We start from the raw sequence: 18,206 nt of genomic DNA, 5'->3' as shown, positions 1-18,206 counted from the left end.
TCTGCAGCGTGTTAGCTAACCTTAACTCCTTTAGGCACATTAGCCCTGTAGCGTGTTAGCTAAGCCTTACTCCTTTAGGCCTATTAGCCCTGTAGCGTGTTAGCTAAGCCTTACTCCTTTAGGCCTATTAGCCCTGTAGCATGTTTGTAGCATGTTAGCTATGCCTCACTCCTTTAGGCCTATTAGCCCTGTAGCGTATTAGCTAACCATAACTCCTTTCAGCCTGTTAGCCCTGTAGTGTGTTAGCTAACCATAACTCCTTTAGGGCTATTAGCCCTGTAGCGTGTTAGCTAACCATAACTCCTTTAGGCCTGTTAGCCCTGTTAGCATGTTAGCTAACCATAACTCCTTTAGGCCTGTTAGCCCTGTAGCGTGTTAGCTAACCATAACTCCTTTAGGCCTATTAGCCCTGTAGCGTGTTAGCTAGCCATAACTCCTTTAGGGCTGTTAGCCCTGTAGCGTGTTAGCTAACCATAACTCCTTTAGGCCTGTTAGCCCTGTAGCGTGTTAGCTAACCATAACTCCTTTAGTCCTATTAGCCCTGTAGCGTGTTAGCTAGCCATAACTCCTTTAGGGCTGTTAGCCCTGTAGCGTGTTAGCTAACCATAACTCCTTTAGGCCTGTTAGCCCTGTAGCGTGTTAGCTAACCATAACTCCTTTAGGCCTATTAGCCCTGTAGCGTGTTAGCTAGCCATAACTCCTTTAGGGCTGTTAGCCCTGTAGTGTGTTAGCTAACCATAACTCCTTTAGGCCTGTTAGCCCTGTAGCGTGTTAGCTAACCATAACTCCTTTAGTCCTGTTAGCCCTGTAGCGTGTTAGCTAACCATAACTTCTTTAGGCCTGTTAGCCCTGTAGCGTGTTAGCTAACCATAACTCCTTTAGGCCTATTAGCCCTGTAGCGTGTTAGCTAACCATAACTCCTTTAGGCCTATTAGCCCTGTTAGCGTATTAGCTAACCATAACTCCTGTAGGCCTTAGCATGTTAACTAATCCTAACCATTTTTCAGTCCCAACCTGACAGGGTGGAACCACAGCAGGGCGTTCTCTTTCTCACAACATCTCTGAACATGCACTCAAATCCAGCTGTTATGACAGAAGTACTTGGATGACAGATCACACATATCCATGTCAGGCAGACTGAATGATGTGGTTTGGCCTCAGAAACATACAGATGATCTAGGATCTTCATTTGATCACCCAGATGCAGTAGTATATTTGTAGTTTATTTGAGGGCTTATGAAGTTTTTTAATTCAAACTTTTTCCCTTTAGAAAAATGTATCAACCTTTAGAAAAATGTATCAACCTTTAGAAAAATGTCCCGAAAATTATAATCCACATAATGATTTCTTGTTGCTGCAAGATTATTTTCCTGCTGTAGCAAATTGGCTCAGATTAAGATCCGACATCTGTAGGTGGAGCCTGTATGCAGATAGTCCTCTGACATCATATGCTCTAAGAATGTCAGAATGTTGTGAGGTCATCGGGGGTTGTGCTTTGTCTCTCTCTATCTCAATAATCCTGAGCAGGAATCACATGAAGGTTTCAGTAATATGACAGGCTCCGTCTACAGTAGATTGCCTTTCCACTGTAACCAGAACCATCCTGGCAGTCTAGCTCTGTCCACTGTAACCAGTCTAGCTCTGTCCACTGTAACCAGCCTAGCTCTGTCCACTGTAACCAGTCTAGCTCTGTCCACTGTAACCAGCCTAGCTCTGTCCACTGTAACCAGTCTAGCTCTGTCCACTGTAACCAGCCTAGCTCTGTCCACTGTAACCAGCCTAGCTCTGTCCACTGTAACCAGTCTAGCTCTGTCCACTGTAACCAGCCTAGCTCTGTCCACTGTAACCAGTCTAGCTCTGTCCACTGTAACCAGCCTAGCTCTGTCCACTGTAACCATTCTAGCTCTGTCCACTGTAACCAGTCTAGCTCTGTCCACTGTAACCAGCCTAGCTCTGTCCACTGTAACCAGCCTAGCTCTGTCCACTGTAACCAGCCTAGCTCTGTCCACTGTAACCAGCCTCTCTGTCCAGCTCTCTGTCCACTGTAACCAGTCTAGCTCTGTCCACTGTAACCAGTCTAGCTCTGTCCACTGTAACCAGCCTAGCTCTGTCCACTGTAACCAGCCTAGCTCTGTCCACTGTAACCAGCCTAGCTCTGTCCACTGTAACCAGCCTAGCTCTGTCCACTGTAACCAGCCTAGCTCTGTCCACTGTAACCAGTCTAGCTCTGTCCACTGTAACCAGTCTAGCTCTGTCCACTGTAACCAGCCTAGCTCTGTCCACTGTAACCATTCTAGCTCTGTCCACTGTAACCAGCCTAGCTCTGTCCACTGTAACCAGCCTAGCTCTGTCCACTGTAACCAGTCTAGCTCTGTCCACTGTAACCAGCCTAGCTCTGTCCACTGTAACCAGCCTAGCTCTGTCCACTGTAACCAGTCTAGCTCTGTCCACTGTAACCAGCCTAGCTCTGTCCACTGTAACCAGCCTAGCTCTGTCCACTGTAACCAGCCTAGCTCTGTCCACTGTAACCAGCCTAGCTCTGTCCACTGTAACCAGTCTAGCTCTGTCCACTGTAACCAGTCTAGCTCTGTCCACTGTAACCAGTCTAGCTCTGTCCACTGTAACCAGTCTAGCTCTGTCCACTGTAACCTAGCTCTGTCCACTGTAACCAGTCTAGCTCTGTCCACTGTAACCAGCCTAGCTCTGTCCACTGTAACCTAGCTCTGTCCACTGTAACCAGCCTAGCTCTGTCCACTGTAACCAGTCTAGCTCTGTCCACTGTAACCAGCCTAGCTCTGTCCACTGTAACCAGCCTAGCTCTGTCCACTGTAACCTAGCTCTGTCCACTGTAACCAGTCTAGCTCTGTCCACTGTAACCTAGCGCTGGGTGTATCCAAAGTGGAAGGACTATTGTGCATGACATGGTGGATGGTTGCAGGCAGATTTGTTGTTTGTTTGCAGGAGAAGCATGGGCACCTCAGTTGGCCCTTTGGCATGTCTATTCCTCATGCTCTCCACAGAGGTGTAGACGATTAGTATCGCCATGAGATCCTGGCATGGTGCAGCTATATCACCCATGAGGTCCTGGCATGGTGCCAGCTACATCACCCATGAGGTCCTGGCATGGTGCCAGCTACATCACCCATGAGGTCCTGGTATGGTGCCAGCTACATCACCCATGAGGTCCTGGCATGGTGCCAGCTACATCACCCATGAGGTCCTGGCATGGTGCAGCTACATCACCCATGAGGTCCTGGCATGGTGCCAGCTACATCACCCATGAGGTCCTGGCATGGTGCCAGCCACATCACCCATGAGGTCCTGGCATGGTGCAGCTACATCACCCATGATGTCCTGGCATGGTGCAGCTACATCACCCATGAGGTCCTGGCATGGTGCCAGCTACATCACCCATGAGGTCCTGGCATGGTGCAGCTACATCACTCTGAACCTGCCTGTGTCCTCCTGACACCTGAAGCTATAGCTATGGCCTCTAAAGGGGTTTTCACAATACTGAGCCTGTTGTGAGGTGTCCTGAAGGTCTACTACACCCGATGTGAGGTGTCCTGAAGGCCTACTACACCTGCTGTGAGGTGTCCTGAAGGCCTACTACACCTGATGTGAGGTGTCCTGAAGGCCTACTACACCTGTTGTGAGGGGTCCTGAAGGCCTACTACACCTGCGGTGAGGTGTCCTGAAGGCCTACTACACCTGTTGTGAGGTGTCCTGAAGGCCTACTACACCTGTTGTGAGGTGTCCTGAAGGCCTACTACACCTGTTGTGGGGTGTTCTGAAGGCCTACTACACCTGTTGTGAGGTGTCCTACTACACCTGTTGTGAGGTGTCCTGAAGGCCTACTACACCTGATGTGAGGTGTCCTGAAGGCCTACTACACCTGATGTGAGGTGTTCTGAAGGACTACTACACCTGATGTGAGGTGTCCTGAAGGCCTACTACACCTGATGTGAGGTGTCCTGAAGGCCTACTACACCTGTTGTGAGGTGTCCTGAAGGCCTACTACACCTGTTGTGAGGTGTCCTGAAGGCCTACTACACCTGCTGTGAGGTGTCCTGAAGGCCTACTACACCTGCTGTGAGGTGTCCTGAAGGCCTACTACACCTGCTGTGAGGTGTCCTGAAGGCCTACTACACCTGTTGTGAGGTGTCCTGAAGGCCTACTACACCTGTTGTGAGGTGTCCTGAAGGCCTACTACACCTGATGTGAGGTGTCCTGTAGTCTTAAGTAGAGATAACTAACCAGAGGAAAGCTAACCTAAGTGAGCCTTACTGTATGCCTATGCCTGCTGTGAAGTCAATGTCCTGTAATCTCTGTGTTTCAGGTGATGTACCTGCAGCAGTAAAACTAACTACCTGTTGTGTCTCTGTGTTTCAGGTGATGTACCTGCAGCAGTAAAACTAACTACCTGTTGTGTCTCTGTGTTTCAGGTGATGTACCTGCTGCAGTAAACCTGTTGTGTCTCTGTTTCAGGTGATGTACCTGCAGCAGTAAAACTAACTACCTGTTGTGTCTCTGTGTTTCAGGTGATGTACCTGCAGCAGTAAAACTAACTACCTGTTGTGTCTCTGTGTTTCAGGTGATGTACCTGCAGCAGTATACCTGTTGTGTCTCTGTGTTTCAGGTGATGTACCTGCTGCAGTAAACCTGTTGTGTCTCTGTGTTTCAGGTGATGTACCTGCTGCAGTAAACCTGTTGTGTCTCTGTGTTTCAGGTGATGTACCTGCAGCAGTAAAACTAACTACCTGTTGTGTCTCTGTGTTTCAGGTGATGTACCTGCAGCAGTAAAACTAACTACCTGTTGTGTCTCTGTTTCAGGTGATGTACCTGCAGCAGTAAAACTAACTACCTGTTGTGTCTCTGTGTTTCAGGTGATGATGTACCTGTTGCTCTGTGTTTCAGGTGATGTACCTGCTGCATACCTGTTGTGTCTCTGTGTTTCAGGTGATGTACCTGCTGCAGTAAAACTAACTACCTGTTGTGTCTCTGTGTTTCAGGTGATGTACCTGCTGCAGTAAACCTGTTGTGTCTCTGTGTTTCAGGTGATGTACCTGCAGCAGTAAACCTGTTGTGTCTCTGTGTTTCAGGTGATGTACCTGCTGCAGTAAACCTGTTGTGTCTCTGTGTTTCAGGTGATGTACCTGCAGCAGTAAAACTAACTACCTGTTGTGTCTCTGTGTTCAGGTGATGTACCTGCAGCAGTAAAACTAACTACCTGTTGTGTCTCTGTGTTTCAGGTGATGTACCTGCTGCAGTAAACCTGTTGTGTCTCTGTGCTTCAGGTGATGTACCTGCAGCAGTAAAACTAACTACCTGTTGTGTCTCTGTGTTTCAGGTGATGTACCTGCAGCAGTAAACCTGTTGTGTCTCTGTGTTTCAGGTGATGTACCTGCTGCAGTAAACCTGTTGTGTCTCTGTGTTTCAGGTGATGTACCTGCTGCAGTAAACCTGTTGTGTCTCTGTGTTTCAGGTGATGTACCTGCAGCAGTAAAACTAACTACCTGTTGTGTCTCTGTGTTTCAGGTGATGTACCTGCTGCAGTAAACCTGTTGTGTCTCTGTGTTTCAGGTGATGTACCTGCAGCAGTAAAACTAACTACCTGTTGTGTCTCTGTGTTTCAGGTGATGTACCTGCTGCAGTAAACCTGTTGTGTCTCTGTTGTGTCTCTGTGTTTCAGGTGATGTACCTGCAGCAGTAAACCTGTTGTGTCTCTGTGTTTCAGGTGATGTACCTGCAGCAGTAAAACTAACTACCTGTTGTGTCTCTGTGTTTCAGGTGATGTACCTGCAGCAGTAAACCTGTTGTGTCTCTGTGTTTCAGGTGATGTAACAGTAAACCTGTTGTGTCTCTGTGTTTCAGGTGATGTACCTGCAGCAGTAAACCTGTTGTGTCTCTGTGTTTCAGGTGATGTACCTGCAGCAGTAAACCTGTTGTGTCTCTGTGTTTCAGGTGATGTACCTGCAGCAGTAAAACTCTGTGTTTCAGGTGATGTACCTGCAGCAGTAAACCTGTTGTGTCTCTGTGTTTCAGGTGATGTACCTGCAGCAGTAAACCTGTTGTGTCTCTGTGTTTCAGGTGATGTACCTGCAGCAGTAAACCTGTTGTGTCTCTGTGTTTCAGGTGATGTACCTGCAGCAGTAAAACTAACTACCTGTTGTGTCTCTGTGTTTCAGGTGATGTACCTGCAGCAGTAAACCTGTTGTGTCTCTGTGCTTCAGGTGATGTACCTGCAGCAGTAAACCTGTTGTGTCTCTGTGTTTCAGGTGATGTACCTGCTGCAGTAAACCTGTTGTGTCTCTGTGTTTCAGGTGATGTACCTGCTGCAGTAAACCTGTTGTGTCTCTGTGTTTCAGGTGATGTACCTGCAGTAAACAGTGTCTCTGTGTTTCAGGTGATGTACCTGCAAGTAAAACTAACCCTGTTGTGTCTCTGTGTTTCAGGTGATGTACCTGCTGCAGTAAACCTACCTGTTGTGTCTCTGTGTTTCAGGTGATGTACCTGCTGCAGTAAACCTGTTGTGTCTCTGTGTTTCAGGTGATGTACCTGCAGCAGTAAAACTAACTACCTGTTGTGTCTCTGTGTTTGATGTACCTGGTGATGATACCTGCTGCAGTAAACCTGTTGTGTCTCTGTGTTTCAGGTGATGTACCTGCAGCAGTAAACCTGTGTCTCTGTGTCTCTGTGTTTCAGGTGATGTACCTGCAGCAGTAAACCTGTTGTGTCTCTGTGCTTCAGGTGATGTACCTGCAGCAGTAAACCTGTTGTGTCTCTGTGTTTCAGGTGATGTACCTGCAGCAGTAAACCTGTTGTGTCTCTGTGTTTCAGGTGATGTACCTGCAGCAGTAAACCTGTTGTGTCTCTGTGTTTCAGGTGATGTACCTGCAGCAGTAAACCTGTTGTGTCTCTGTGTTTCAGGTGATGTACCTGCAGCAGTAAACCTGTTGTGTCTCTGTGTTTCAGGTGATGTACCTGCAGCAGTAAAACTAACTACCTGTTGTGTCTCTGTGTTTGCTTCCTGGTGATGTTGTGTCTCTGCAGGTGCAGTAAACCTGTTGTGTCTCTGTGTTTCAGGTGATGTACCTGCAGCAGTAAACCTGTTGTGTCTCTGTGTTTCACTAATCCTGTTGTGTCTCTGTGTTTCAGGTGATGTACCTGCAGCAGTAAACCTGTTGTGTCTCTGTGTTTCAGGTGATGTACCTGCAGCAGTAAACCTGTTGTGTCTCTGTGTTTCAGGTGATGTACCTGCTGCAGTAAACCTGTTGTGTCTCTGTGTTTCAGGTGATGTACCTGCAGCAGTAAACTGTTGTGTCTCTGTGTTTCAGGTGATGTACCTGCAGCAGTGTTTCAGCAGTAAACCTGTTGTGTCTCTGTGTTTCAGGTGATGTACCTGCAGCAGTAAACCTGTTGTGTCTCTGTGTTTCAGGTGATGTACCTGCAGCAGTAAACCTGTTGTGTCTCTGTGTTTCAGGTGATGTACCTGCAGCAGTAAACTCTGTTGTGTCTCTGTGTTGTGTCTCTGTGTTTCAGGTGATGTACCTGCAGCAGTAAAACCTGTTGTGTCTCTGTGTTTCAGGTGATGTACCTGCTACCTGTTGTGTCTCTGTGTTTCAGGTGATGTACCTGCAGCAGTAAACCTACCTGTTGTGTCTCTGTGTTTCAGGTGATGTACCTGCAGCAGTAAAACTGTGTTTCAGGTGATGTACCTGTTGTTGTGTCTCTGTGTTTCAGGTGATGTACCTGCAGCAGTAAACCTGTTGTGTCTCTGTGCTTCAGGTGATGTACCTGCAGCAGTAAACCTGTTGTGTCTCTGTGTTTCAGGTGATGTACCTGCAGCAGTAAAACCTAATGTACCTGCAGCAGTAAACCTGTTGTGTCTCTGTTGTGATGTACTGCTAAACCTAACTACCTGTGTTTCAGGTGATGTACCTGCTGCAGTAAACCTGTTGTGTCTCTGTGTTTCAGGTGATGTACCTGCAGCAGTAAACCTGTTGTGTCTCTGTGTTTCAGGTGATGTACCTGCAGCAGTAAACCTGTTGTGTCTCTGTGTTTCAGGTGATGTACCTGCAGCAGTAAAACTAACTACCTGTTGTGTCTCTGTGTTTCAGGTGATGTACCTGCTGCAGTAAACCTGTTGTGTCTCTGTGTTTCAGGTGATGTACCTGCAGCAGTAAACCTGTTGTGTCTCTGTGTTTCAGGTGATGTACCTGCAGCAGTAAAACTAACTACCTGTTGTGTCTCTGTGTTTCAGGTGATGTACCTGCTGCAGTAAACCTGTTGTGTCTCTGTGTTTCAGGTGATGTACCTGCAGCAGTAAAACTAACTACCTGTTGTGTCTCTGTGTTTCAGGTGATGTACCTGCAGCAGTAAACCTGTTGTGTCTCTGTGTTTCAGGTGATGTACCTGCAGCAGTAAACCTGTTGTGTCTCTGTGTTTCAGGTGATGTACCTGCAGCAGTAAACCTGTTGTGTCTCTGTGTTTCAGGTGATGTACCTGCAGCAGTAAACCTGTTGTGTCTCTGTGTTTCAGGTGATGTACCTGCAGCAGTAAACCTGTTGTGTCTCTGTGTTTCAGGTGATATACCTGCAGCAGGGGGAGCTGAGCAGAGACAAGGTGTTTCCTATGCACCCCACCAGTATTAATGGAGTAGAGGACATGTCTACTCTGGCAGAACTACATGAGGCTGCCATCATGTATAACCTTTACCTGCGCTACCAGAAGGACTGCATCTATGTAAGATACTGTTATAGTCCAACCCTCCCAGACAGACATTATCTATGTAAGATACTGTTATAGTCCAACCCTCCCAGACAGACATTATCTATGTAAGATACTGTTATAGTCCAACCCTCCCAGACAGACATTATCTATGTAAGATACTGTTATAGTCCAACCCTCCCAGACAGACATTATCTATGTAAGATACTGTTATAGTCCAACCCTCCCAGACAGACATTATCTATGTAAGATACTGTTATAGTCCAACCCTCCCAGACAGACATTATCTATGTAAGACAGTGTTATAGTCCAACCCTCCCAGACAGACATTATCTATGTAAGATACTTTTATAGTCCAACCCTCCCAGACAGACATTATCTATGTAAGATACTGTTATAGTCCAACCATCCCAGACAGACATTATCTATGTAAGATACTGTTATAGTCCAACCCTCCCAGACAGACATTATCTATGTAAGATACTGTTATAGTCCAACCCTCCCAGACAGACATTATCTATGTAAGACAAGTTTATAGTCCAACACTCCCAGACAGACATGATCTATGTAAGACCGTGTTATAGTCCAACCCTCCCAGACAGACATTATCTATGTAAGACAGTGTTATAGTCCAACACTCCCAGACAGACATTATCTATGTAAGACAGTGTTATAGTCCAACCCTCCCAGACAGACATTATCTATGTAAGATACCTTTATAGTCCAACCCTCCCAGACAGACATTATCTATGTAAGATACTGTTATAGTCCAACCATCCCAGACAGACATTATCTATGTAAGATACTGTTATAGTCCAACCCTCCCAGACAGACATTATCTATGTAAGATACTGTTATAGTCCAACCCTCCCAGACAGACATTATCTATGTAAGACAGTGTTATAGTCCAACCCTCCCAGACAGACATTATCTATGTAAGATACTGTTATAGTCCAACCATCCCAGACAGACATTATCTATTATCTATGTAAGACAGTGTTATAGTCCAACACTCCCAGACAGACATTATCTATGTAAGACAGTGTTATAGTCCAACCCTCCCAGACAGACATTATCTATGTAAGATACTTTTATAGTCCAACCCTCCCAGACAGACATTATCTATGTAAGACAGTGTTATAGTCCAACCCTCCCAGACAGACATTATCTATGTAAGACAGTGTTATAGTCCAACCCTCCCAGACAGACATTATCTATGTAAGACAGTGTTATAGTCCAACCATCCCAGACAGACATTATCTATGTAAGATACTGTTATAGTCCAACCCTCCCAGACAGACATTATCTATGTAAGATACTGTTATAGTCCAACCCTCCCAGACAGACATTATCTATGTAAGACAGTGTTATAGTCCAACCCTCCCAGACAGACATTATCTATGTAAGACCGTGTTATAGTCCAACCCTCCCAGACAGACATTATCTATGTAAGACAAGTTTATAGTCCAACACTCCCAGACAGACATTATCTATGTAAGACCGTGTTATAGTCCAACCCTCCCAGACAGACATTATCTATGTAAGACAGTGTTATAGTCCAACCCTCCCAGACAGACATTATCTATGTAAGACAGTGTTATAGTCCAACACTCCCAGACAGACATTATCTATGTAAGACAGTGTTATAGTCAAACCCTCCCAGACAGACATTATCTATGTAAGATACTTTTATAGTCCAACCCTCCCAGACAGACATTATCTATGTAAGATACTGTTATAGTCCAACCATCCCAGACAGACATTATCTATGTAAGATACTGTTATAGTCCAACCCTCCCAGACAGACATTATCTATGTAAGATACTGTTATAGTCCAACCCTCCCAGACAGACATTATCTATGTAAGACAAGTTTATAGTCCAACACTCCCAGACAGACATTATCTATGTAAGACAGTGTTATAGTCCAACCCTCCCAGACAGACATTATCTATGTAAGATACTGTTATAGTCCAACCATCCCAGACAGACATTATCTATTATCTATGTAAGACAGTGTTATAGTCCAACACTCCCAGACAGACATTATCTATGTAAGACAGTGTTATAGTCCAACCCTCCCAGACAGACATTATCTATGTAAGATACTTTTATAGTCCAACCCTCCCAGACAGACATTATCTATGTAAGATACTGTTATAGTCCAACCATCCCAGACAGACATTATCTATGTAAGATACTGTTATAGTCCAACCCTCCCAGACAGACATTATCTATGTAAGACAAGTTTATAGTCCAACCCTCCCAGACAGACATTATCTATGTAAGACAGTGTTATAGTCCAACCCTCCCAGACAGACATTATCTATGTAAGATACTGTTATAGTCCAACCCTCCCAGACAGACATTATCTATGTAAGACAGTGTTATAGTCCAACCCTCCCAGACAGACATTATCTATGTAAGACAGTGTTATAGTCCAACCCTCCCAGACAGACATTATCTATGTAAGACAGTGTTATAGTCCAACCATCCCAGACAGACATTATCTATGTAAGATACTGTTATAGTCCAACCCTCCCAGACAGACATTATCTATGTAAGATACTGTTATAGTCCAACCCTCCCAGACAGACATTATCTATGTAAGACAGTGTTATAGTCCAACCCTCCCAGACAGACATTATCTATGTAAGACAGTGTTATAGTCCAACCCTCCCAGACAGACATTATCTATGTAAGACAGTGTTATAGTCCAACCATCCCAGACAGACATTATCCATGTAAGATACTGTTATAGTCCAACCCTCCCAGACAGACATTATCTATGTAAGACAAGTTTATAGTCCAACCCTCCCAGACAGACATTATCTATGTAAGACAAGTTTATAGTCTTGTCTGCCTAACAAATCAGGGTCCGGTTTCCTGTAATTTAGGCTTACGGGTGTTTAAACAACGCATTATTCCCATGACGACCGAAGATGTAGCGTACGTTTCCAAAAACAACAAAACATAATGTTTACTAAGTGCGTCATAGCAGCATGTGTCGATACTGATAGGATTGAAAGAAAGGCAGTGCTGCTCTTGGATCAGCTTTCTCCATTCAAATCTTACCTTTACGTGAGCATTATTCCACAATACTGACTACAGATCAGCTCCTAGAGAGATATTATCAACTTGTGGTTGATGGGTTTTTTTTAATGCAGTCTTCTCTGTTTTATCCTGTGCTTGTTCAATTGCAATGACATTGGCAACTTTATATTTGTTGTTAACTTCGTTCCAAAGTTATTGGCTGGTCTACCTCCCCTTGGGGAACCGGGCCCTGGACCGTAGTAGGACTGCTCTACCTCCCCTTGGGGAACCGAGCCCTGGACCGTAGTAGGACTGCTCTACCTCCCTTTGGGGAACCGGGCCCTGGACCGTAGTAGGACTGCTCTACCTCCCCTTGGGGAACCGGGCCCTGGACCGTAGTAGGACTGCTCTACCTCCCCTTGGGGAACCGAGCCCTGGACCGTAGTAGGACTGCTCTACCTCCCTTTGGGGAACCGGGCCCTGGACCGTAGTAGGACTGCTCTAACTCCCCTTGGGGAACCAGGCCCTGGACCGTAGTAGGACTGCTCTACCTCCCCTTGGGGAACCGGGCCCTGGACCATAGTAGGACTGCTCTACCTCCCCTTGGAGAACCGGGTCCTGGACCATAGCAGGACTGCTCTACCTCCCCTTGGGGAACCGGGCCCTGGACCATAGTAGGACTGCTCTACCTCCCCTTGGAAAACCGGGCCCTGGACCATAGTAGGACTGCTCTACCTCCCCTTGGAGAACCGGGCCCTGGACCATAGTAGGACTGCTCTACCTCCCCTTGGAAAACCGGGCCCTGGACCATAGTAGGACTGCTCTACCTCCCCTTGGAGAACCGGGCCCTGGACCATAGTAGGACTGCTCTACCTCCCCTTGGGGAACCGGGCCCTGGACCGTAGTAGGACTGCCCTTCCTCCCCTTGGGGAACCGGGCCCTGAACCATAGTAGGACTACTCTACCTCCCCTTGAAAAATCATTTCAATATCCAATATCTTTTGGTTTTACATAACTGTGTTTAAATGTAACTTTCACTAGGTCGAGACTAAAGCGTCCCCCAGGTTAAGCCAGGTCAAAGTGCACAGGACAATTATCAATCAATCAAATGTATTTATAAAGCCTCTTTTACATCAGCAGATGTCACAAAGTGCTTATACAGAAACCCAGACTAAAACCACAAACAGCAAGCAATGCAAGTGTTCATTACTGAACAGCCACACAATCATGGACATCTTCCAACAGAACGATGCTCATCCTAATCTCATCATCTAGGCTTTAAATTGGCTACCCAAACTCGTTGCTCTGGCCAAACGCTACGCCACGCCTGTGGACTTTACTTTCTTCTCCGTAATGAGTTTGGATCTGAGTACCTCCCCAACGATTTCTAGAATGCAAACACATTCTAACCATTCTGATTAGTCCCCCCAAAAAATAATGGTTTGGGCCAGAGCCAGAACACGCAGCGTAAAGCGGCGTTTTGAACATCTGTCGTTGGTGTTGATATTGGTTAGAGATGATCCACTCGCTGATGACTTTTTAAAACACCCCTCATTTTAAGGGATCGGTGTCCCGTCCACGGGACTGTTGAGCTAACGTAGGCTAATGCGATTAGCATGAGGTTGTAAGTAACAATAACATTTCCCAGGACATAGACATATCTGATATTGGCAGAAAGCTTAACTTCTTGTTAATCTAACTGCACTGCTCAATTTACAGTAGCTATTACAGTGAAATAATAGCATGCTGTTTGAGGAGAGTGGCACAATTTTGAACAAATCAAATCAAATCAAATTTTATTTGTCACATACACATGGTTAGCAGATGTTAATGCGAGTGTAGCGAAAAGTTATTAATAAAAAAAATTGGCATATTTGGGCAGACTTGATACAACATTTTGAATGGTTCATTGGATCATAAAGGTGAAATACATTTGTAAAAAATGAGTCTAAAACTTTGCACACACATATATACACACACACTGCTGCCATCTAGTGGCCACAATCTAAATAGCACCTGGGCTGGAATAATACATTATGGCCTTTCTCTTGCATTTCAAAGTTGATGGTACAAAAAAATACAAAAGAACGGTTGGTTTTGTCTTTGTATTATCTTTTTCCAAATCTATTGTGTTATTTTCTCCTACATTCCTTTTACATTTCCATAAACTTTAGTGTTTCCTTTCAAATGGTACCAAGAATATGCATGTCCTTGTTTCAGGGCCTGAGCTACAGGCAGTTAGATTCAGGAGAACATTTTTAAAAAGGGGCGGATCCTTAAGAGGTTTTAACGCCACCACAAACGAAAAGGGGCGGATCCTTAAGAGGTTTTAACGTCACCATAAACGAAAAGGGGCGGATCCTTAAGAGGTTTTAACGTCACCACAAACGAAAAGGGGCGGATCCTTAAGAGGTTTTAACTTCACCACAAACGACCTCAATGATGACAGTCTCAGACTGAAGTATGTCGGGGACATTGGAAGAATTCAGTTGGAGTGGTCAGGTCAGGCTTTTAGTGGGCTGGCTCTATTACCTTACAATCTGTTGTCATTATAAACACAATGACCCACTAACACACTTTACCCAGGCTGCTTTCCATTCAAACGGAATTATAGAACAAAGCCATGATTCATTCCTATAATAATAATAGTGTAAGTACTAACTGTACCGACTAGTTGTATATTAATGGGACTGGATCTTACATTTCAATGGAAGGGATCTGAGAATGCTGCAGTATTGATCTCAGGTATTTAATATGGGGAACAGAACAGTGGAATCTGACTCTAATCTCTCAGTGATGAGGCATTACAGAACAGTGGAATCTGACTCTAATCTCTCAGTGATGAGGCATTACAGAACAGTGGAATCTGACTCTAATCTCTCAGTGATGAGGCATTACAGAACAGTGGAATCTGACTCTAATCTCTCAGTGATGAGGCATTACAGAACAGTGTAATCTGACTCTAATCTCTCAGTGATGAGGCATTACAGAACAGTGGAATCTGACTCTAATCTCTCAGTGATGAGGCATTATTGAAGTTGCACTCCGTTCGACCAGGGCCCACAGGGACAGAAACAGGGTTGTTTCCTATCAGGGTGGATTGTTGTCTTGTTAAGCTGATCAGATGGTCTCCATGTCTTTCTCTATCTCTCTGTCCCCGTTCCAGCAAATTAATCAGACAATTACCTCAGCAGGGAAGAAGACTGAGCTAAAAATGTCATCCCATGTTCCCCACCAGACCAACATAGGGTCAATCCTGGCAGCGGTGAACCCCTACAAGCAGATCCCAGGTCTGTATGACCCAGCAGCAGTAGACCTGTATAGTAGACACCACCTGGGAGAGCTGCCCCTCATATCTTCGCTGTGGGCCAACAGAAACCGCTGTCTCTGGAAAAGACACGACAGCCAGTTGTTTCCTATCAGTTCACCAGTGGGGACATAGCATTAACTAGTCTACTGTTCAAGAGACCAGACACACACACTGTTCTCATGTCAGTTCTCCTACATCATTAACTGTCCTACTGTAGAGTCACAAGAGACCAGACAAATGTTCTCATCAGGTCAATTCACCTCAGCAGGGAAGCATTAACTAGAGCTAAAAATGTCACCAGACACACACCACTGTTCTCATCAGGTCAGTTCACCAGGGCCTTGGGGACAATCATTAACTAGTAGCTACGGTCACAAGAGACCAGACACACACACTGTTCTCATCACGTCAGTTCCCAGGTCTGCATTAACTAGTAGCTACTGTAGCAGAGACAGACAGACCTGTTCTCATCAGGTCAGTTCACCAGGGCCTTGGGGACATAGCATTAACCCCCTACTGTAGACCAGACACACACACTGTTCTCAGGTCAGTTCACCAGGGCCTTGTGGACATAGCATTAACTAGTAGCTACTGTGAGTCACAAGAGACCAGACACACACACTGTTCTCATCAGTCAGTTCACCGGGCCTTGTCTCTGGCATTAACTAGTAGCTACTGTAGAGTCAGCCAGACACACACACTGTTCTCATCAGGTCAGTTCACCAGGGCCTTGGGGACATAGCATTAACTAGTAGCTACTGTAGAGTCACAAGAGACCAGACACACACACTGTTCTCATCAGGTCAGTTCACCAGGGCCTTGGGGACATAGCATTAACTAGTAGCTACTGTAGAGTCACAAGAGACCAGACACACACACTGTTCTCATCAGGTCAGTTCACCAGGGCCTTGGGGACATAGCATTAACTAGTAGCTACTGTAGTCTCAAGAGACCACACACACACACACACACACACACACACACACACACACACACACACACACATAGTTTGATACATGGTGGACTGAACCCCATTCAGTGTGTATATATATATACAGTCATATATAGTCATATGTCATGTATATAGTCATATGTCATGTATATAGTCATATGTCATGTATATATGTCATGTATATAGTCATATGTCATGTATATAGTCATATGTCATGTCTGTAGTCATATGTCATGTATATAGTCATATGTCATGTCTGTAGTCATATGTCATGTATATAGTCATATGTCATGTCTGTAGTCATATGTCATATGTCATGTCATGTCTGTAGTCATATGTCATGTATATGTCATGTCTGTAGTCAGTCATATATAGTCATGTATATAGTCATATGTCATGTCATATAGTCATATGTCATGTCATGTATATAGTCATATGTCATGTCTGTAGTCATATGTCATGTATATAGTCATATGTCATGTGTCATGTAGTCATATGTCATGTATATAGTCATATGTCATGTCTGTAGTCATATGTCATGTCTGTAGTCATATGTCATGTATATAGTCATATGTCATGTATATAGTCATATGTCATGTATATTGTCATATGTCATGTATATTGTCATATGTCATGTCTATAGTCATATGTCATGTATATAGTCATATGTCATGTATATTGTCATATGTCATGTATATAGTCATATGTCATGTATATTGTCATATGTCATGTATATAGTCATATGTCATGTATATTGTCATATGTCATGTCTATAGTCATATAGTCATATGTCATATGGCATGTATATTGTCATATGTCATGTATATTGTCATATGTCATGTCTATAGTCATATGTCATGTACACTACTGGTCAAAAGTTTTAGAATACCTGCTCATTCAAGGGTTTTTCTTTACACATATGGAATCATGTAGTAACCAAAAAAGTGTTAAACAAATCAACATATATTTTATATTTGAGATTCTTCATGTAGCCATCCTTTTCAATTAACAGGTTGTGCCTCAAAAGTTAATTTGTGGAATTTATTTATTTCTTAATAAGTTTGAACCAATTAGTTGTGTTGTGACAAGGTAGGGGTGGTATACAGAAGATAGCGCTATTTGGTAAAATACCAAGCCCATATTATGGCAGGAACAGCTCAACTAAGCAAAGAGAACTGACAGTCCATCATTACTTTAAGACATGAAGGTCAGTCAATACGGAACATTTCAAGAACTTTGAAAGTGCGGTCGCAAAAACCATCAAGTGCTATGATGAAACTGGCTCTCATGAGGACCGCTACAAGAAAGGAAGACCCAGAGTTACCTCTGCTGCAGAGGATAAATTCATTAGTTACCAGCCTTAGAAATTGCAGCCCAAATAAATGTTTCGCAGAGACACCAATAAGAAGAGACTTGTTTGGGCCAAGAAACACAAGCAATGGACATTAAACCTGTGAAAATGTATCCTTTGGCCTGGAGTCCAAATTGGGAGGTTTTTGGTTCCAACCACCATGTCTTTGCCAAGAAGGAGAGTGATGGAGTTCTGCATCAGATGACCAGGCCTCCACAATCACCTGACCTCAACCAAATTGAGATGGTTTGGGATGACTTGGGCCGCAGAGTTAAGGAAAATCAGCTAACAAGTGCTCAGCATATGTGGGAACTGCTTCAAGACTGTTGGAAAAGCATTCCAGGTGAAGCTGGTTGAGAGAATGCCAAGAGTGTGCAAAGCTGTCATCAAGGCAAAGGGTGGCTATTTGAATCGTCTCAAATATAAGATAGATTTTGATTTGTTTAACACTTTTTTGGTTACCACATCATTCCACATGTGTTTTTTCATAGTTTTGATGTTTTCACTATTATTCTACAATGTAGAAATAGTCCAATTCAGAAAAACCTTTGAATGAGTAGGTGTTCTAAAACTTTTGACCGGAGGTGTATATTGTCATTTGTCCTTTATATAGTCATATGTCATGTCTATAGTCATGTCATGTATATAGTCATATGTCATGTCTATAGTCATATGTCATGTATGTAGTCATATGTCATGTATATAGTCATATGTCATGTCTATAGTCATATGTCATGTATGTAGTCATATGTCATGTATATAGTCATATGTCATGTCTATAGTCATATGTCATGTATATAGTCATATGTCATGTCTATAGTCATATGTCAT

General features: G+C 44.3%; 1 protein-coding gene across 1 annotated transcript in view; it reads left to right on the top strand.

Moving 5' to 3' along the window:
• Positions 1 to 18,206, top strand: part of LOC115127140 (unconventional myosin-X-like) — a 322,940-nt gene that overhangs the window by 82,600 nt on the left and 222,134 nt on the right. The window contains exons 3-5 of the mRNA XM_065016386.1: positions 8,587 to 8,745; positions 15,001 to 15,170; positions 15,532 to 15,546. Of these exons, the coding sequence (XP_064872458.1) occupies positions 8,587 to 8,745; positions 15,001 to 15,170; positions 15,532 to 15,546 (344 nt within the window). The remainder of the gene's footprint in view (positions 1 to 8,586; positions 8,746 to 15,000; positions 15,171 to 15,531; positions 15,547 to 18,206) is intronic.

This window comes from Oncorhynchus nerka, linkage group LG3 (genome assembly GCF_034236695.1).
Source record: "Oncorhynchus nerka isolate Pitt River linkage group LG3, Oner_Uvic_2.0, whole genome shotgun sequence".
NCBI classification, from domain to species: domain Eukaryota; kingdom Metazoa; phylum Chordata; class Actinopteri; order Salmoniformes; family Salmonidae; genus Oncorhynchus; species Oncorhynchus nerka.
The sequence above is the reverse complement of the archived record's forward strand: the minus strand, read 5'-3'. Positions and strand labels throughout refer to the sequence as shown.